Below are 22,505 nucleotides of genomic sequence, written 5' to 3'. Positions count from 1 at the left end.
TAAAATATAATAATAAATGTAACAAAATATTATAAACAATATAGCAAATATAATAAACATATGATAAAATATAACAAAAATAATAATATAAAATATAATAAAATACAACAATTTAACAAAATATAAAAAACAATATAGCAAATATAATAAACATATGATAAAATATAACAAAATAATAATATAAAATATAATAAAATACAACAATTTAACAAAATATAATAAACAATATTGCAAATATAATAATATAAAATATAATAAAATACAACAGTTTAACAAAATATAATAAACAATATAATAGATATAATAATATAAACATATGATAAAATATGACAATACATAAAAATATTATAAAAAATAGCAAATATAATAATATAAAATAAAATAAAATAAAATACAAAAATGTAACTAAATATAATAAACGATATTGCAAATATAATAATATAAAATAGGTTTATGCCATTTTTTAATTTTTTTCCTAACATTTTTGTTCCTTTAATTTTCTAAAATGCAGGAAAATCTACTTTGCACTTTTTTATCGAAATTTATTAAATTTAGACAGTAATAATGTTATTACTATCAATTTTGTACTATTATTGTAAAACTTTAATTAATTACAGATGTGGGCTGTGGCCATTATTTTTTTAAGTGCCCATTAAAATGTAAGCGCGTGTTCGTGCGCGATCTGTCGTTACGTCACAACCCTAAGTCTGCCCTGGCCAGATACCACCGCTAGGTGGTGGTCGTTTCACATCCATTATTACTTATGGAGGTTAAAGTTTTCACGCATCTCTGATAAAATAAACATTTCGAGTAACATCTACTTAACACCATAAAAATCTGTCTTTACTCATAATTCAAGATTCAAATTTCTGAATTCCTTTGTCAACAAATAATACAAAATTAAAAGGGACAGTCACAGTGCATCCTAAAGCTCTTTAAATAACACAACATAATTCGAAGTCCGTCACCATTTCAATGTATTGAACCACAAGAACAATCAGTCGTGGTGTATTTCACACAAGTTGTAAAATGACAATCCAGGTACACAGAGCAGACCACCAAACTGTTTTGTGCCTTTAAAAATATTTAAATGTGGCGCTGCGCAGGCATGACATCGAAGCACCGCGAGAGCTATTCGAACGCTATCTGATCTGTCAGCTCTCGCGGTGCTGTGATGTCATAACGTCTGCGCAGCGCGGCATACATTCAAAAACATGAGTACAATGTTTTTTTTTTTTTTTTTTTTTTTTTTTTTTTTTTTATTGGAATGTCAAATGTACATACAAAAACAGGCCTGCAATAAGAAAAAAAAAAAAAAACTACAATTCTCAAAGGCAGACACATTGCACCATAACCAGTTACAGTTCAAATATGAAAATCAATTAAATAATAAAAATAATGAAAAAAAAAAAAAAAAACGGAATTAAAAAGGGAAAATAAATAATGGTAAAAATAAATAAATAATGCTTTTTAACAATGTTGACAATACAAGGGGTTACAAATAATTATTGGGTACAAAGATCTTTGAAAAAATTGGCAAAACATGAGTACAATGCAAAGAGGCGCTTAATAGTGGGTGTGACCGGACCAGCGCGCCTCTCCGCCCTCTGCTGCTGCTGATGGTGATGCTGGCTGGGTGAGACAGGCGGAAAGTGGGTGGGGACATGCAGGTCATTGTCGAGATAAACGCAACGCACGTTGACAGGACGCTGAGCTGAACATTAATCCGCATTTCCAAGGAATAATTAAGACGCATTTGGCCACATATTGATTTGAGGTAAGGTTTTGGAAACGCTGCACGCACGGACACACACATGCAACCTAACATGTTTGCGTCGGACATGCGTAATGTTTATAAACGTGGATCAGCCAAAATGACAGTTTGTGCTTGCATGCTGTAAATGCATTAGTAAATAAAACGATCGGATTGGAGTGCATAGCTTAATACTCATCAATGCTGTGCGTGTGTTGCATTATGCACATGTGATACTCTCTTGCTGACAGGACTGCAAGGTACAAGTTGTTGGCGTAGCTTGCATGCAACTACGAGCATGCATAATTAATTAAGACTTTAAAAGGTTTTATTGTCATAATAGTGCGTTTGGAAATTAATTGCGATTGGTGGCAGTCATTGATGGTGGTTCACAATATGATCAATATGCATTATACAATTTATGTGTGCAAGTAAGCTTATTATACAATTTAAAAGTCTTCATACTTTCTAACCACCATGCCAAGTGCACTCAAACCGTATTGTGTCATGTGGGCAGATTTGTAGCACACACACTTGCTGACCTTGCTAACGGTTCACCTTCCCTCTCTTTGCATTCAGACAACCAACACCATGACTGCAGAGGAGATCATAAACATCAAAGAATCGGAGATCATAAAGCTCATCTTGGACTTTCTCAACTCCAGGAAGCTTCACATAAGCATGCTGGCTTTAGAAAAGGAGAGTGGGATCATCAATGGGCTTTATTCAGATGATATGCTCTTTCTAAGGTGGGTAAAGTGGCTTTGTTTAAGTAGTTTTTACGAACAAGCCTTACAAAAACAATGCAGGTGTGCATCTTGAGACAAAACTATTGCAGAGAGATATGTTAAGATATGCCAATACAATATGTTTTTAAATTAAAGGATAGTTCACCCAAAAAGAAAACAATTCATAATTTACTCACTCTCATTTTGTTACAAACCTGTATAAATTTATTTGTTCTGATGACCACAAAGAAAGATATTTTGAGGAATGTTTGTAACCAAACCGATCATGAGCCCCATTTACTTCCATAATATTCTTTTTTCCATAGTATGGAAGTGAATGGGGCTTATGATCGGTTTGGTAACAAACAGTCCTCAAAATATCTTCCTTTGTGGTCATCAGAACATGAGATTGTGTAAATTGTGACAGAGTTTTCATTTTTGGGTGAACTATCCCTTTAAAGGTGCAGTGTGTAAATTTTAGCGGCATCTAGTGGCGAGGTTGCGAAATGCAACCAGTTCACTGCTCACCCCTCGCTTTTGAAACGCATAGAGAAGCTATGTTAGCCGCCACCGGAAAAACATGTCATCAACAGAGACAACTTAGTAAAAAAAATTTTTTTAAGGGCCTCTGTAGAAACATGGCAGCACAAAATGGCGACTTCCATGTAAGGGGGCCCTCGCTGTATGTAGATAAAAACATCTCATTCTAAGGTAATAAAAACTTAACGGTTCATTATAAAAAGGTCTTTATACACCCCTGATAATATAGTTTTGTATATTATTTAGCATTTCTGTCAAGAGATCCTTTTAAAAATTACACACTGCACCTTTAAGGCAGCTCAAACATGCATTTTAGTCTGGGACTAGGATAAGCCCTGTCCAGGAGACCGCCCCTTAAAAATTAAAGGATGCATCTAAGCCTTCGTAAATATGCACTACTGACCTATTATTTTTTTATGATTTGAAGTAGTTTACTCGTTTTTGGTCATTTTCTTTGCTTTCTAAGGCAACTTGTATTAGATGGCCAATGGGAGGAAGTTCTGCAGTTCATACAACCTTTAGAGTGCCTGGATAAATTTGACCGAAAGAGGTGAATGATGTCAGTTTTGCTTTTGTAAGTGGATCATAAACAAATAATTTGAAGGCAAAAATGTGTTGTTTCATGGTCTTTCTTTGTTAATTTTCTCAGATTTCGATATATCATCTTAAAACAGAAGTTTCTGGAAGCTCTTTGTGTAAACAATGCCATATCAGCATCAGATGATCCTGAGAACGTGAGTGTTTCTTTGTATGCAAACGAAAACCAGATTTAGAAGGTGTCCAGCATCAAAATTTTTAAAAAGCCCTTGAAGCTATTTTTTTTTTGCACATGTAAGATTAAGGTCTGAACTTATAACCATTATTTTTAGAGGATTTAAAAAATATTTCCTATAGAATTATTTAAATTTTTTAGATTATCATTATCATTACCGCAACATGATATTACATTAAATATATGCTTTACAAACTCATGTTTCGGTAATGAGAACTAAAAAAGTTGTCTAGGTACTATGACAAACAAAATTTAAACTTTTATCTGAAAATATAAGAACTGCTTACCTGGTAGCCATCTCGAGTGTCACAGTCAATTATGTCCCTTCCAACAATTGTTTTTAAATGTTAGTTCCTTGAGGGCTTAAACAATGATTGAAAATTGTTACGGAGGATGAGAAAATTGGTCTTGGACACAATATTCCTTATTATTGTCTTTACATTTACCAATGATCACCGAATATCACGTTTCTTTACTGTAATGTTTATAGTATAATATGCACTGAAGCTTTTTATTTTTTAGATTTTTTTAATTATAAATATTTCCATGTCAAAAAACCCAAATCCAGTCATGGACACGTTGCGGTAATGAAAATTTTCCCCTTTAAATGTGGAAAAACAACAAAATCGGTTTGTATGATGTCATTTGAAATCATGTGCAAAGTAGTACATGAAAAGATGTTGGTAACTGTACGCTTCTTATTTTGATACTCTTACTTTGCATTTACTTTTTTATCAAAATGTTTCATGACACCTCATGAGTCTAATTTCGCAAGAATCACCCAAATGCATCATGTGAACTGTGCTTGAGCCTTATTTCTGGATTGTTGTACTTTTGGCATTTATCCTACTAAAACTTGGAATTACTGCAGAAACAATCCCATAATTCTTTGCTCTGTCGTTCCCTCAGCTGGAGCTCACCATGCAGGATGCAGTAAAATCTCTCCATGCCTTGGAAGAGTTCTGCCCAACCAAAGAAGACTACAGTAAACTTTGCCTTCTCCTCACCCTCCCTCGCCTCACCAACCATGCCGAATTTAAAGACTGGAACCCCAGCACCGCCCGCGTCCACTGCTTCGAGGAAGCCTGCTTAATGGTGGCCGAGTTCATCCCTGCGGACCGCAAACTGAGCGAGGCTGGTTTCAAAGCCAGCGGAGATCGTCTTTTCCAGCTCCTCATTAAAGGAATACTGTACGAATGCTGCGTCGAGTATTGTCAGAGCAAGGCGACTGGAGAAGAGATCCGCGGAGAGGAAGTTCTCCTAGCTGTAGATGTCCTTTGTGGTAACGGTTGCGAGGAACTGGACCTAAGTTTGCTTTCGTGGCTTCAAAACCTTTCGTCGTCCGCATTCGCCTGCTCTTTCGAGCAGAAGACCTTGAACATCCACGTGGACCGCCTCGTCAAACCAGCTCGGACGGGTCACGCGGACCTTCTCACACCTCTCCTCACCAAACTCTCGCCCTGCCCAGCCTCGCCTTTGCGCAGACCCCAATCGGCGGATACTTACATGTCCCGATCTCTCAATCCCGTCCTGGATGGACTATCGCACGGTTTGGCTGGGAGGGAAAAGAAAAGCATGGATGGGGATGGAAAGGGAGCAGCAATGTCGCAGTCTTTCGCTAATTTTGGGTATCCATCAAGCAAGGGTGCGTTGGAATCCAGCGTCTTTGGTGATTCCCCAGACAGGTAATGACTACTTGTGTTTATGCTGCTTGAGGTTTTATTTTTGCCTCCCGATCACCAATAAGTTGTTGTTGTTCAGGGTAGGTGATAGTTGCCTATTGACCTGCCCCTCATTTTTCCATTTTTTGGCCAAACAGTTAGTCCCACCTCAAAGTAAAATCATTGGTTGAGATAGAAGTTGGCATGTTGAACCATCCAAATAAACAAAGCAATGTTTTGATTCAAAACACTTCAGAAAGCCAACCAACGGATGGTTTATTTCTAGTTGTCCCAGTTACGCAATAAATGACACACTTTGGGGCTGTTTTTTTTCCGGACAGGGATAAGACTAGTCCTAGACTAAAATAAATGTAAGAGCTGTCCAAACTGAAAACAACTTGCACTGACATATATTAAAATACAACAGTTTGGGGGGGGGTAGAAGAAGTTCTGAATGGCTGGGAACTTTTAACTTTTAGCAAACAAATTGGCTGGTGAGTGAAAGAGTTCATTTTAATGATATTGCGCATCGCCCGAAAATAGCCCCCTTGGTAACTTTCAATAGCAGAGGACTATTTTTGGGCACTGCGTAATATCATTGTGCCTCCTGCAGTCATGTTACGGCAGCAAAGTCCTCGCAACTTTTAATTTTCTGTCGGTCTTAGTACACGATGTAACTACAGAAGAGTCAAGTTTTAAGTAGGAAAAATATCAAAACTCTATGGTGCTAGTGGTCTAATCAGATTCAATGGATTATGCTAAACTATGCTAAAAGTGGTACAGCCAGACCCGGAGATCAGCTGAATGGATTCCAAAAAAGTAAAAATCGAATGTTTAAGTCTAGGGGAGCTGGAAAATTAGCATATTTTCAAAAGAAGGTATTTCACAGTAATTCATTTGATATCAGTGTTGACTAATGTTGTGTTGTTCTTTCAGAGCACAAGCTCAGTCTGAGAAGATAAATGGCTCAGAAGGAACAAACTCACAGCGTCCTCCACTGACACCTGGGAATGATGGTGGCCCTGTGGGATCAGATGAAAAGTCTGAGGTACAGTAAGTTCTGTTTGTTATATTGTTTACTGTGTTTACGTAGATCTACATAGAAATTTGCTCTTATCAACAAATCACATTTTTTAATAATGACAAAAAATTGTCAAAAGAATAAAATAGAAAAGTTTTTTTGTTTTTGCATGGCTGTTTGATAAAATTGGTACACACATACATTAAAAATACATAAATGGATATGGATGGGACATGTACAAGATTGGCATACAGAATATGTTAAAAATATGCAATGTAAATATAATTAGGTGATTCTCACGAAACCATTGAAACACCACGGGACTAATGATTTTAGCTTTAAAATGTGTTATAATAGTAACATTAAAAAGCATCAGAATTAACACAATACTGTGTTCTACCTTGCACAATGTGTGGTTTCAACATAAGAATTTATAATTGTAAATTTTATCTCATTTTCTGCTGAAATTCTCATTACCGCGATGTGTCCGGCTGTGTTTGAACATGCGTTATGTTGTAATTTAATCAAATTAACACAAAAATATTAAGAAAAAAAATAAATGGATGTTTTGCTAGACTACTTTAGATGACAGAAAAAATATTTACTGAATATTCATGTATAATAATAATAAAAAATTAGGAATATGATGTGTCCATGCCTGATGTTCTCATCCTCCGCAACACTTTTTGAGAACAGTTTAAGCACACATACAGAATTTTAATAAAGTTTGATTTTGAGTGACCAAGCACATGGACCAGTTACTTCAAGATGGCTACCAGGTAAGATCATTTTTTTTACAGTTAATTTGAAATATTGTCTTGTCAGAATGCTTACACCACATTTTGATTATCATTACCGCAACAGATGCTTATTAAATGATAATTTTAGAAGCATAATACTTTGATTTTAAATGCATGTGCAGAATCTCCAAATTATGTCCTTTCAGGTTTGTCATGTCATTTTGAAAATATGTCAGTGTTGATGTTTTCTGACTGTTGCGGTAATGAGATTTTTTAAAATTATGTTACAAAAAGTGTTAAATGACAAGTAAAAGTTTTTAAATTAATGTTCCCATTTACTCCAGACTTTGTTTTTCAATGTCTGGTGGGAAAAAAAGTAAATTTAAGCAATTTTTACATTTTCATGCTTGACATTTTTAAAACCAAGTTTTCGTGAGAATCACCCAATTAGGTGGTTAAAGGGGCAGTCCACTTTTGAAAATAGGCCCATTTTTCAGCTCCCCTAGAGTTAAACATTTGATTTTGTACAGTTTTGGAATCCATCTAGCCGATCTGCAGGTCTGGCTGTACCACCCCTAGCATAGCTCAGCACAATCCATTGAATCCGACCAGACCACTATCATCACACTCAAAAATGACCAAAGAGTTTCAATTATTCCTATTTAAAACTTGACTCTTCTGTAGTTACATCGTGTACTAAGACCGATGATCAACGACTTTGCTGCCGTAACATGGCTGCAGGAGGCGCAATGATATTACACAGTGCCCGAAAATAGTCCCCTGCTATTTTAAGAGAGAGATCTTTATTTCAGACCCAGGAGGATCCATATATCAATATAAATACAGAAGAACAATATCCACATATACAGAAACATTCAAGTAATACAATACAACACAGACCCTTCCACAACATTCATTATCTACTATACAGACATGTTCGCCAATGGTTCCACAGTCTGGACGAAAATCTGACAGTACTTAGTACAGGGTTAGTCAAAACAGTAATAACATCATTCTTGGTCTCAGATACCCTACACATAAAACCATACATCAGTTGTATAAGTTACCCAGGGGACTGCGTAATATCATTGCGCCTCCTGCAGCCGTGTTGCGGCAGCAAAGTCCTTGATTATTACGCCAGAATGAGAGTATAGTCCAAACCATATCTGCCTAGAAAATCACAACTTTTAATTTTCTGTCGGTCTTAGTACACAATGTAACTTGCAGAGGAGTTAAGTTTTAAATGGGAAAAGTATCGAAACTCTTTGTTCATTTTTAAGCACGATGCTAATGGTCTACCCGGATTCAATGGATTATGCTAAGCTAGGCTAAAAGTGGTAGCGCCAGAACCGGAGATCAGCTGAATGGATTCCAAAACGGTAAAAATCAAATGTTGAACTCTCTACGGGAGCTGGAAAATGAGAATATTTTCAAAAAAAGTAGAGTGTCCCTTTAACAGGCTGAATATTATCGTGCAAACCCTGTAGCATGTAATGGTAATGAATTGTGTGTAGTCCCCAGTATTATTGCACAAGCACATTATGCACAAACACACATTCATTTATGAATTATGCAGATTGTGAATTAAAGCACCTCAAAGTTGTCTATAAATCTATAACATAAAAAATGGAAACTAATTTTATTTGCAAGCTATGCATAGGGATATTGATATTACTTTGATAGTTGCTTTAGTTGTCTCGATGATGTGCCAGCTAGTATCAGATGCAGCTTTGGTTTGTGTAAATGCAGTTCCGTGTAAAGCCGCAATCCGTATCTTTTGCCTCTTTATCGTCATCTTTGCAGGTTGCATTACGAACTTGTCTTTACCTGAGTTCAAGTTAATTTAAAGAGTCTGATTTCACAGGAAATGTCTGGATACCCTAAATTATAAATTCGTATTACTGTATGAGATTACTTTTATGTATTATGCCAAGGTATTTAGACAGTTTTTAAAGGTACAGTGTGTACATTTTAGCGGCGTCTGACGGTGAGATTGTGAATTGCAACCAATGACTCAGTCCACGAAACACAGAGAAGCTATGGTAGCCGCCATACAAACATGTTGTTTTCTGAGACAACCAATTAAAGGGGACATCTGACTTTTTCCATGTTTAAAGGTGCAGTGTGTAATTTTTAGAAGGATCTCTTGACAGAAATGCAAAAAAAATACAAAACTATATTATCAGGGGTGTATAACGACCCTTCATAATGAACCGTTATGTGTTTATTACCTTAGAATAAGATGTTTTTATCTACATACACGAGGGTGCCCTCACATGGAAGTCGCCATTTTGTGCCACCATGTTTCTACAGAAGCCCTTAACGGACAAACTTTTTTTACTAAGTTGTATCCCACAATGACATGTTTGTCCGGCGATGCTACCGTGTGTTTCAAAAGCGAGGGTAATCAGTGGACTGAGCCGTTGGTTGCAATTCACAACATCGCCACTAGATGCCGCTGAAATTTACACACTGCACCTTTAAGTGCTATAATTGGGTCCCCAGTGCTTTTATCAACCTAGAAAATATTAAAACATAACAACAATAACTTAGTTTTGGTAAACCATCATTGAACCGTTATTGAAATTTGGCTCCCCTTGTGATGTCAGAAGGGGATAATACCTCCCCTTAATCTGCACTATCCAACCACAGCACTACTATTTAGTACAGAGATCAACTCATTTGCATTTTAAAGGACACACCCAAAAACGGCACATTTTTGCTCACACCTACAAAGTGGCGATTTTAACATGTTTTAAAGGCGGAGTCCATGATGTTTGAAAGCCAATGTTGATATTTGAAATCACCTAAACAAACACGCCCCTACCCCAATAGAATCTGGACCTTCTGTTGATAGACCCGCCCCACACATAGCCTACGCAACCCGGCATTTGATTTGATTTGATTGGCTATAAGTGTGTTTTGGTAGTCGGCCCGTCTCCTTTTCCAACGCGTTTTTCAAACATCGTGGACTCCGCCTTTAATAAATTATCTATATGGTTTTTTGAGCTAAAATGTGGCATATATACTCTGGAGACACCAACTATTTATTTGACATCTTAAAAAAGTCTTGTAAAATGTCCACTTTAAAGAAACGCTGTCCGTAGAGCAGTTCGTCTGTTTAGGGCTACTATACAAACATGGCGATGCAAAATGGCAACTTCCATGTAAGGGGACCCACGGTGTATGTAAATAAAAACGTCTTATTGTAAGGTAATAAAAACAAAATGGTTCATTATGTAGGTCTTTATACACCACTGATAATATAGTTATGGATATTACATTGCATTTTTGTTAATAGATCCTCCTAAAATTTACACACTGCACCTTTAACACAGATTTTTATGTACTTGCTCACACGAGTTGCCTATTCTGTGGTTTAAACAACAACTGTAAGATTAGATACTGTAATGTATTAAAGGCGGAGTCCATGATGTTTGAAAGCCAATGTTGATATTTGAAATCACCTAAACAAACACGCCCCTACCCCAATAGAATCTGGACCTTCTGTTGATAGACCCGCCCCACACATACGCAACCCGGCATTTGATTTGATTTGATTGGCTATAAGTGTGTTTTGGTAGTCGGCCCGTCTCCTTTTCCAAAGCGTTTTTCAAACATCGTGGACTCCGCCTTTAATCTGCCATCGCTGGTGTCATTTGCGCAGGAGCAACTTCAGGAGTTTCAGCGTCAGCGGTTACGAGTACAACAGCATCTTGAACAGAAGCAGCAGCAGAGGCAGCTGTACCATCAGATGCTGCTGGAGGGTGGAGTTCACCCTCCGGATCAACCCACAGACACGGCCCGACACAACCTTACCCAGACGTTCCTGAACAGGTCAGACCCTCGTGCCTCTGAGACATCCTATTTAAATGTGTGTACCGTTAATTTGCTGGATGATAATGTGGCTATTTTTGCCCGAAAATAGTGCCCTTGGTTACTTTCAATAGCAGGGGACTATTTTCGGGCACTGCATAATATCACTACGCCTGCTGCAGCCGTGTTACATCAGCAAAGTCCTTGATTATTACGCCAGAATGAGAGTATAGTTCCTAGACATATCTGCCTAGAAAATCAACTTTTAATTTTCCATCGGTCTTAGTACACGATGTAACTACAGAAGAGTCAAGTTTTAAATAGGAAAAATATCGAAAGTGAAATCAAAGCAATTTTTTTTTACTGTTTTTAACTTAAATAACAGCATTATACCATTCATTGGAATCTACCATTGAGTAATTTTAGTATTTGTGTTGGTTTTGATGGTCATTTGTGTAGGTCCATTCAAAAACTGGAGGAACTGAATGTGGGCATGGAAGATCTGGGAGAAGACGTTCAGGCTTTGGCTCAGCAGTGTAACGGTGTGACGGCGGCTGGTAAACAGACCCCTGAAATTGGATCAGGTGGGATCAAGGCTTCGGCGATCAGCAGCACCCCACAGAAAGGAGGAGGTCGAGGAGTGCCGTCGCTGGATGAGTCACCTGTGCTGGTCAACCAGAGGTGAGATTTTTTTTAGTTTTTTTTTAAAGCTCCTTTCTACTGGAGTTATGTTTGTTAGATTTTGATAAGGCTGTTTCCCGGACAGGGTTTAGGTTAACTCATTTCCGCCATTGACGAGTTTTCTTGAAAACATTTGCATGATAAAAACGTGTTCCGGATGAGTTTTTATGGTAATCTGTAATACCGTGATTATCCACTAGATGGCCACCCCAAAAAAATGAAGCAAAAAATTATAAATTATTTATTAATTTTACACTCCGTGTATGTTTTGATAATCGTTCTGAATCTGATCTCTAACTAAATTCCTTCACAAAAATGATTTTGTATTTTTGAAGAAAAATACCCATATTTAAGAGTTTATAAACAGAGGAAAATATAAAGATGGGATGAAACATTTTTTTCCTGTTGTATTTGTCTGTTTATTGTTTGTTTAAATATGAATTTTAATTTAATATATTTGTATGTTTAAGTTTTTTTCTGGAAGGCATTTTGTGAAACTTTGTAAAAAAAATCACAAAAAATGCTGTGGGGCAACTTTTCAAAAAAAGGCTGGTGGGGAAGGAGTTAAACCAGGACTAGGCCTTAGTTACATAAGATATTTAAGTCTTTTTTACAAACATACCCTACAAAAACTATTGGTGTGCATAGTGAGACAAAACATTGGCACTTAAACATGTTAAAAAATGTCAAGACAAAGTGTTTTTAAATTTTTTAAATTAAGTCCTGTCCGGAAAAAAAAAATATGTTCAGATTTTCAATGATCCAGGTAGCATATTGTTAATAAAATCATTTACAACTGGCAGTACAGATTTTTTTTAGTATGTGACCCTGTCCATGAAATTTTATAGGAATTATCAAAGTAAGATTTTTTATGCAGGATGATATATGAAACCAAAACATTACTAATTAAAGTCTTTGTGACCTTTTCGAATGCTAATATATGATGACAGTGTGTTTCAGGATGAGAAACCCAAATCCCCGTTTGTTGTGGTGGAGACGCTGGAGGATACACAAGCTGTGCGGGCCGTTGCTTTCCACCCGTCTGGGACCCTCTATGCTGTGGGCTCGAACTCGAAAACCTTGCGTGTCTGCACCTACCCAAGATCTCTTAAAACTAGGTAGACTCTTCTCTATTTTAAAAAAAGGTGTAGATAAACTGAATCTGTTAGCCTGTATATTTGTCACATTTATCACATTTTTGTGTTCGCCAGATTATTTTATTTAAAGCCGCTTTTAGTGTTACGTCTCACAGTGTACATTTAATCAATCCACAAAGGGCTGTCACAATGATTATATAGTCATCTCATTGTGATTGTTTGACCTCATCGCAATGATTTCAGATCACCACAATCTCTTTAAAAAACACAAGGGGGAGCTGCAGCACGTGTATAAATGAGACCGTATCAGATGGCCACTTAACTGACAGTATAACGCGAATTTTTAGTTTTTGAAAGATGTATTCATTAAATAATTACTTTTAAAAATTTGCTATGTGTATTAATTTATTGCCAGAAGATTTTATTTAAATAATCACAATAATGTGTGAAAATATTTTATAAACAAACACAAAAATTAATGAGAACTAAATGTCAACACAATAAAACAGACAATAAATTAGGGCTTTAATGATAAATCGTGCAAATGTGCGTTTTCTCAATGAATGAATTTTAATGAATTACGGTGAAATCCCGGCACATCCCAAAGCCAGGGGGCGCTCTTGTGCTGAAACTCCCTTTGTGCCACAGAAGTAGTAGCATTACAAACGCTATTCCAGGAAATGTCTATAGAAATATTTATATCGCTGTTCTCCAAATTGTTTCAGGTATTTTCATGATAATAAATAATATTTTGAATGATTTTGTTTAACAAGTTTTGCTTTTTAAACGCACGTCGTTATAAACGACTCTGATTCATAATGATTTAGATCGATAAGGACTTCCTACTGACTTACAAGCTGTGCATGAAACAAAGAATCGATTCAAAATCTAAACAAATTCTGAATTAATTTCAAAGGCATTTTTAATGGGACACGCGATTAACCGTTGCAGCCCTACAATTAATCGTCATAATCGTCAAAACCCTAAAATGGGCATTTAGTCGTCATAACCGTCACAATTTATTAGACAATTAACCCTCAGCCAAATTTTATAATCGTGACAGCCCTAAATCCACATGTTCCTTGGGTTCGAACTCATTACTTTGGCGTTGTAAGCAACTACTATTGTAGATAGCAGATACGGGAATACTCACATTCAGTTGCGTTTTACTACAATTGTGCGTTTTACACTCTCTATTTTTCTGTGTAGCGCACAAAGTCCAGCAAAACAGCCCGATATCTGTTTCAAACGTATTAAGCACCACAAAGGCTCCATCTACTGCGTCGCCTGGAGTCCCTGTGGGCAGCTGCTTGCCACCGGCTCCAATGACAAATACGTCAAAGTTCTGCCTTTCAACGCAGACACCTGCAACGCCACAGGTAATGTGAAAAACATCAAAAAGCCAAGCTAAAACCATCCTACATAACATATTTTTTGTAGATTAAGAAAATGACACATACTTTTGGACTCCAGGGCCCGATCTAGAGTTTAGCATGCATGACGGTACCATCAGAGACCTGGCGTTCATGGAGGGCCCTGAAAGTGGAGGGGCGATACTTATTAGTGCTGGTGCTGGAGACTGCAACATCTACACCACTGACTGCCAGAGAGGACAAGGACTACACGCTCTCAGTGGACACACAGGTCTTTAAAACCCACGCTTGTTTGAATAGTTAATATGAATTGCGTTCAACTATAACATCATATCTCGTCTTGTATGCTTTCCTGTGGCAATGTCTGTAGGTCACATACTGTCCCTGTACACATGGGGTGGATGGATGATCGCATCTGGCTCTCAGGATAAGACGGTGAGGTTTTGGGACCTGCGTGTACCCAGCTGTGTGAAGGTTGTGGGGACGGCTCTACATGGAACAGGTCTGATCATTTGACTCATTTGTGGCATTTTATTAACATATCGAAAAGAACGAGAAAAATGAACTGCAAAAAAATGATTTTCAAGAAAAAATTTCTTTGTATTTTTGTCTTGTTTTCAGTAAAAATATCTAAAAATTCTTGAATTAAGATGCGTTTTCTTGATGAGCAAAGAAACCCAAAAAAAATAAGTCTAGTTCTTAGACCAAAAATATCAAATGTTTGTGATTTTGTGCATAAAACAAGCACGTATATATATGTCAATGGGGTAAGCAAAAAAATCTTGAAAATTTTTCTTAAATACTAAATTCAAGAAAAATTTGCTTAAGATTTTTTTGCTTGTTTTATGCACAAAATCACTTAAATGTGATATTTTTGGTCTAAAAGCTAGACTTATTTTCTTGGGTCGTTTTGCTCATCAAGAAAAAGCATCTTCATTTAAGAATTTTTAGATATTTTTACTGAAAACAAGACAAAAATACTAAGATTTTTTTTCTTAAATAATTTTTTGCAGTGTGTTTATGGGTCAGTGACAAAAATGGTTTGGCAAGATGAGAAATTCCAAAAAAAATTGTTTTAAAAGCATGCATCAGGTATATTTCAATGCACATAGTGTATTTATGTTGATTTTATGCAATAAAAAATTTAATTTGCACCGTTTTTATGAAAGTTAAGACTGAATGGACCTGAAAATGTCAAATGGTGTAACCGCCAATTGTGTCAAAGAATGAGAAATATTAAATATTTTATCCACCTTGATGGCATGTAAGCGTAATCATCAAAACAAAATCATTTTAAAATATCACACCAAAAATATATTTTATTAGTTATTATCACTAAATGTAATTTTTAATGCGTTTTTGTAATATTTGTGCAGATGTATGCTAAAAACAGGTCTGTTTTCTGAATAATCTTTGTCAAATGATTTAAAAATGTATGGGGAAAAAAATCGTATTACACTAAACTAGATGATTATATTTTATTCCACATTTTTTATGAATATATTTATATTTTCATTTAAAAAAACTAGTTACACCAATTGACACAGACCGGTTACACCACTTTCACATTTTTGCAGTTATCCCCCAAATATTGTTTCAAAATTAAATAAAAACAGAAATTTTAGACTTGGTCCTCAATTAAGAGAATGTATGCAAGTAATCTGCAAATTTATTTTGAAACTTTAACTCTTTTACATTTAATTGAACCATATGGACACAAAATAATTAATGTCACGTCATTGACCCTTAGGTGAATATTTATGTAAAAAAAAAGAGAAATACTATTAGTAATACTTTTACTTGCGCAGGACGGGCTTGATTTTAGTCAATGCTGATACAATTGTTCATGTAGGTTCATGGTGCATTAAAGGGGACATTTCACAAGACTTTTTTAAGATGTAAAATAAATATTTGGTGTCCCCAGAGTACGCATGTGAAGTTTTAGCTCAAAATTATCCCATAGATAATTTATTATAACATGTTAAAATTGCCACTTTGTAGGTGTCAGCAAAAATATGTAAATTATTACATTCATAACATGTTGAGTCGGCATATACAGGTGAAAGGCTGCCTCTTATCTCAATTAGATATCAAATATATCCATGCATATACCGGTACATAGGTATGGATCTCTTATACATGTTTGTGTGCTATGACTTATGACAGGAAGTGCAGTCGCCTCGGTTGCAGTAGATCCCAGCGGTCGGCTCATGGCCACCGGATTGGAGGACAGTCGTTGCATGCTTTATGACATCAGAGGTGGCCGAACGGTTCAGTCATACCGTCCACACAGCAGCGATGTCCGTTCTGTCCGATTTTCTCCTGGTGCGCATTATCTACTCACAGGATCATATGATAACAAAGTCATGATCTCTGATCTTCAAGGTAGGTGGTGCCACAGCGAAAACATAATCATCTATCCATGTTGTTATATAACATTTAATAAATGACAAAGAATTGTCTGGGGGGGTAACATTGCACTGGTAGTAAGTTCTTTTTTATTAACCATTGTGCATTGTTCAAATTTACCACCCTTTGGTGTTGTTTGGTATGAAAACGTCCACTAATATGTTGTGTGCAATTATATGTTGTTATACTCCCATGTACAAGCCAGAAACTAAGCTTTGTTTTTGCACAGGCTTACTAAAGGGTTAATGGTGTCACCTGGTGATCAACAGTAAAAATTACAAATTTTACCTCTTTACAACAGGGAAAATCACCAACAATCAAGAATGCATGATAAAATGGCATCAAGGCTTTGCAATCAAAAAATGTTGTTATAATGGAAGTCAATGGGGCAAAAACAGCCACGAACAGTAAATGAGGGAGAAAAAAATTAATCTGATGCTGCACAAAAACTAACAATGCATCAAAGCCAGTGTTTTACTAATCTTTGACATGCCCAAGACTGTGATAAAAGGTAAAAAAAATCTAGTCCACAATCACTTTTTATGTTGAAAATTAATTATTTTATGTGTGCCCCCCCCAAATCCGTTACATAATTTAGGAACTTGTCAATTAAAGAGTTAAAATCCTGGAATTTTTGTAAACATTTAGCAGTTTGGATCAGGACTGGAGGTTGATTAACAGATTTATAAAAAAAAAATATATATATATATATACACACACACACAATATTATATTTATATATATATATATATACACAATATTATATTTATATATGTGTGTGTATATATATATATATATATATATATATATATATATATATATATATATATATATATATATATATATATATATATATATATATATATATATATATATATATATATATGTATATATATATGGTGTATTATTGAGTTTTTTTGAAAAATTTCAAAGCATTTTTCCAAAATATGTGTCACCAAAAATCATTCCGTTTGCTGAAACGCAGAGAAAGCACCCCATAGTGGATGAAAACGTCCCCAACAGTAAATAAGGGTTAAATATCTTAAATAAACTCTCATTCTGCCGTAATAATCAGAGTATAGTTCCTAGCCATATCGGCCTAGAAAATCGCAACTTTTAATTTTTTTGTCGGTCTTAGTACACTTGTAACTACAGAAGAGTCAAGTTTTAAATAGGAAACATTTTGAAACTCTTTGGTTATTTTTAGCGTGATGCTAATGGTCTAATCAGATTCAATGGATTGTGCTAAGCTATGCTAAAAGTGCTAGCGCCAGACCCGGGGATCGGCTGAATGGATTCCAAGACAGTAAAAATCGGGTGTTTGACTCTAGGAGAGCTGGAAAATTAGCATATTTAAAAAAATGGAATGTCCCTTTAAATGGGTTGTGATCACCAATGTCATCTGATAGCTGAAGTTCATTGCATATGCTTTCTTTTAGGAGATCTCACCAAAACCCTGCCAGTAACTGTGGCTGCAGAACATGCCGATAAAGTGATCCAGTGTCGATGGCACACCAGAGATCTCTCCTTTTTGTCCTCTTCGGCCGATAAGACGGTCACATTATGGGCATATCAGCCGTAACATACACCATTGTGCTGGATGAGGCTACAAGAAATAGCACAGAAACATTCATTCACCAGAAGTCATTTAGTAAGAGAGTTTGAGTATGTTGATGTGTTTGTATTACATTGTCTATAGTGAAAAATCGACTGACTGTTCAATTGAAATGCATGTCGAAGTTGTGACTTTTTTACGAAAAACAAAAAATGCCACACGTAGGTACTGTATGTAGGTGTAGGCTATTTTAGGTAATGAAACCGTCCCGAATATGTGAGCGAAATTGTGCCTTGAGGTATTGTTCTCTGTAGTTACACTGAATGTCTTGTAAATATGAGCTTTTTGTATATGCATAAATTATAGTTTGAGTTGTTTAGCACATTGCACTATGGACATTTCGCACTTACAAATACTGTTTTAAGCAGCATGAACTTTCATCTCTTCATTGATACAAATGTAAATAAACCAACATGCTGTAAATAAAAAGAGTAGAGGTTTTGTGGAGAACATTTTTAGAAATTATCTTATTTTTGATTGTCATTTTCGTAATGCATTTATTTACATGCATCGATTTTGCACACAGCAAATCTAGCACCTTTTCTATTGACATAGAGGAAAGTAATGATACATGTTTAATCACCTGTTTACCTTATTTAAAACATGAAAATGAACAGCTTAACAACTATGTGGTATTACACTTAAAAAACAATTGTTAAAAGTTTACAGAAAATTAATAAAACATTGTGAAAAGCATAAAGTCTTATTTTAAGTAAATGATGTAAACATTACAAAGGCCCTTTCAACCATGTAATGTTTTGGACAGTCATTATTTCCAAGTTAAGGTAGTCATGCATAGTGGATTGTTGCCTATCCTCTGCATGCAATGACTGCTTTAAGTCTGTGAATCCTACCAGAGATATCATACATCATGCCCATTCAAACTGAGGGGGCACATGCCCCCTTGTTTTTTTAACCCAAATGGATTTTGCATGCAACCTCAAAATCAAAGAAGCATCCATTAAACTTATTTGACTTTTAATCTGTTTAATATGCACAATATTATGAATTATTTAATTCTAAGGTCCCACGCACCATTGGGGCCCCTAAAGATCATTTCTATTAGTAGTAACACACGTGTGGTAGAGGACCCAACCTCATGTTCTTTCATAGGGCACACAATTGCTAGTGGCACCCCTGCACATATGCACTGATTGTAGGACTGTAATGATTAATTGTGAAAATGCGCATTTTCTTAATTAATGAATTTTAACAAATTATGGTGAAATCCCGGCACATCCCAAAGCCAGGGGGCGCTCTCGTGCAGAAACTCCCTTTGTGCCACAGAAGAAGTAGCATTACAAACGCTATTTCAGGAAATAGCTATAGGGATATTAATATCGCTGTTCTTCAAATTGTTTCAGGTATTTTCACGATAATAAAGAATATTTTGAATGTTTTTGTTTAACGAGTGTTACTTTTTTAATGCACATTATAAATGACTCAGACTCATAATGATTTTAGATTGATAAGGACTTCCTACTGACCAAATGTCGTAGTACACGTACAAGCTGTGCATGAAACACAGAATCGCAGCCTTGCATTTCAGAATCGATTTCAGACATTTTTAATTGGTCACACGATTAATCGTTACAGCCCTAACTGATTGACATTAAAAATGCATCTTACAGTCTTATATGATTATGCCGCTGATTTACAGGTCTACATAAGGACTATACATTATTCACTAATAGATAATTGTGTGAAACAATGTAATAACTCTGATATACTAAGATAAACAGTTTATCACTACTGTATGTTGTCCATGGGGAAAATGAGTTATAGGTGGAGCAACATATGTAGCCACACCCTCATGTGTAGCCCCGCCACTTTTTGCAGGCTGCGGCCATAGGGGAGCATCCGCTATCTTGAGAGCAGTCATATGAGACCACAATAATACAAAACATTTCATGTTTTATTAAATGACCTTATGTTTTGTGAACTCTGCACTTGTGTCCTTACTCCTGTTCCTCATCGTGACAGAATGAACCGGCCATTCAAGGACGCAGCAAGTTCACGGAGGAGTGCTTCCCCTAATATTTTTTTGAGGGGGAGTAGTGGACATCGGGTCCCGCTACCTGCAAAGCCCCGATGCCCCTTGGAGCTAACGGAGAAGGAATGCTCGGAACTCCAGGCTTGGCTCAAACTGGCCGTCACCATGCCCGATTCATTCCCCGAGGTGGTCGTCGCTTCACGTGAGCCTGTTCCTGCGAGTCGGTTCCCCTATTGGTCGAGTCTTCTGGGTCGGTTCCTGGGTTGATCACCACCATGCTCTTGGGACGGCCGTCGGCACGCTCAATGTTTTCCCCGGGGTGGCCACTGCCACATACGAGTCCGTTTCCCCGAGGTGGTTTGAGTTGGTTCCCGGGATAATCGAATCCCTGTCGGCTCCCATGATGGACGAATCAGCTGAGTCGGTTCCCGAGTGGGCCGCACCGTTTTTTCCGGCTTAGTCCCGGCTTCCTGCCCTGCCGGTTTCCCTCCGGCTTCCTGCCCTGCCGGTTTCATTCCGGCTCCCTGCCCTGCCGGCTTCGCCCCGACTTCCGCCGTGGTCTCCAAGCCCTCCATCCCTCCCCCCAGACTCACCCCTACAGACTTTTGTTTATGTTTGGGTGGTGTCTGAAAGCCACTCTTTGAGGGGGGGGTTATGTCACGGTTAGTCCATGTCATGTTTTGTTTCTGTTCTGATCGTTGTCACCTGATTCATTCCACCTGTTTGTCATTTAGTCTGTGTATTTATACCTGTGTTTGTGCAATACTCACTGCCGGTTCATTGTCATCAGGGCAGAGAGTTCATAGTCGGCCATCTTAGACAGAGCAAAGAGTCTATGGGAGTCATGCACGGCCATTTTGGCAAGGGCAGAGGGTCTATGGAGCTTGAGAGTGACCATATTTGCTGACCTACAGGACACAGGGAACTCAAGAGTAACCATCTCAGCCTCTACAGGAAACTCAGGGAACTTAGAAACAGCAGGGCCGGATTAACATAAGGGCTAGGTGGGGCTGAAGCCCCAGGGCCCGTGGGATTAGGGGGCCCATGATTGGCTTGAGGAAATGAAATTGTCAAGTCATAGGTGGTTGATTTGTGAATAATAAAATAACAATAAGTTATCTATGCCTGCATGATATAATTCACCGCCCAATCAAATGAACTCTACAAAGTGCCACCCTGGCCCTTATGTAGCCTCGCCACTGACCTACATTGGTGTGATATATAAATATTGTATATCAATGCTTTTTTTGACTGTTAATAAAGAAAAATCACAGCTCTTTGCCTCTAACTAAACTAACTAAAGTCTCCATGAATCACGTGAGGGACTAGCTTTTTGGACTTACATTGTCAAAATATCTCTTTCTAAAGGGCTCTGGCTAAACCAAACTAACAGGTTAATTCACCTGTGTCTATTATGCAAATGTTTTCTAAAAAGAAGGTGCCGGTTCAACTTTGGGCACTTGTTGATCTAAAAATCATATACATATATACGTTTTTAATTTATCATGGAGATGCTGAGATGTTTGTCATTTAGATTTTGGAGTATGTTTGTTTTTTGGGGACTTTTCGTTATTGCTTATGCAAACATGAATGAAGACAACAATGATGAAAGGGTAAATCCATATGACATGATCAACTATGACTCGGCAGGAAAGTGCATGAGAAGACCCACAGAGGTAAGAGGTTTATTCATGATGTTTGAAACTATTGAATTATTACAAGGGATTTTTTTTTAAATGTTCTCATTATTCTTAATATTTTCAGGAATTAATACAGACATTTTTTAAAGCTCACATAACACACGCTGTTTCTGCATTTCTGATGTTAATCTGGAGTATCTATAGAGTAGTATGACATCCTTTATATCTCTGAAGAGTCTTTAGTTTAATCAGATGTATAAAAGAAAGATTAGCTTTACCGAATCTTTCCGATAACGTACGAAAAAATTAAGGAGGAGTTACTACCGCGGGAGGAGCGAGTACGAGTCATGCAACACTATACAAAACTGTTTAATTTATGATTCACTACATGTTTGTGTCATTTATATAATATGCACGCGACTATTTCCAACATAAGACACCGTGTGCAACTCGTCATGAACCGGTTGGGAAAATCCAGCGCATCAAACACACACGCAAAACTCCGCTGCTACCCCGGATAATAAACTACTATATCCATTGTTTTCATAAGGCTGGATTTCTTCTCCTTACATCCAAAAACACACTTCATCTTTCATGCCATTGTTGAGTTTTGAAATTAAACAAAGCTGAGTGGCGTGATAATGGCCGTTTCTCAATATGCCTTCT

General features: G+C 36.8%; 1 protein-coding gene across 3 annotated transcripts; it reads left to right on the top strand.

Moving 5' to 3' along the window:
- The first annotated feature begins 1,618 nt into the window (after nt 1-1,618).
- Nucleotides 1,619-18,647, top strand: wdr47b (WD repeat domain 47b). Of its 3 annotated transcripts, none has more exons than XM_055218467.2 (14): nt 1,619-1,777; nt 2,333-2,502; nt 3,488-3,571; nt 3,671-3,755; nt 4,703-5,478; nt 6,391-6,502; nt 10,883-11,052; nt 11,491-11,712; nt 12,663-12,830; nt 14,019-14,188; nt 14,283-14,453; nt 14,553-14,684; nt 16,349-16,567; nt 18,031-18,647. In XM_055218467.2, the coding sequence occupies exons 2-14, from the start codon at nt 2,345-2,347 to the stop codon at nt 18,171-18,173; spliced, it is 2,610 nt and encodes an 869-aa protein (XP_055074442.2). In that variant the 5' UTR covers nt 1,619-1,777; nt 2,333-2,344; the 3' UTR covers nt 18,174-18,647. The 3 variants fall into 3 exon arrangements, with proteins under 3 accessions (XP_055074442.2, XP_073717811.1, XP_055074444.2); XM_073861710.1 differs by lacking the exon at nt 1,619-1,777 and adding an exon at nt 1,990-2,013; XM_055218469.2 differs by lacking the exons at nt 1,619-1,777; nt 2,333-2,502 and having other exon boundaries at nt 3,519-3,580.
- Nucleotides 18,648-22,505: the final 3,858 nt, after the last annotated feature.

The sequence above is a fragment of the Misgurnus anguillicaudatus genome, chromosome 23 (genome assembly GCF_027580225.2).
Source record: "Misgurnus anguillicaudatus chromosome 23, ASM2758022v2, whole genome shotgun sequence".
Lineage (NCBI taxonomy): Eukaryota > Metazoa > Chordata > Actinopteri > Cypriniformes > Cobitidae > Misgurnus > Misgurnus anguillicaudatus.
This window is presented reverse-complemented; position numbering and strand designations above follow the sequence as displayed.

Bases quoted from the DNA above. Each gene is read 5' to 3' on its own strand.
- wdr47b (XM_055218467.2), top strand. From the start codon at position 2,345: ATGACTGCAGAGGAGATCATAAACATCAAAGAATCGGAGATCATAAAG. The intron at 2,503-3,487 runs GTGGGTAAAGTG...TTGCTTTCTAAG, and splicing joins GATGATATGCTCTTTCTAAG to GCAACTTGTATTAGATGGCC. The intron at 14,454-14,552 runs GTCTTTAAAACC...CAATGTCTGTAG, and splicing joins CGCTCTCAGTGGACACACAG to GTCACATACTGTCCCTGTAC.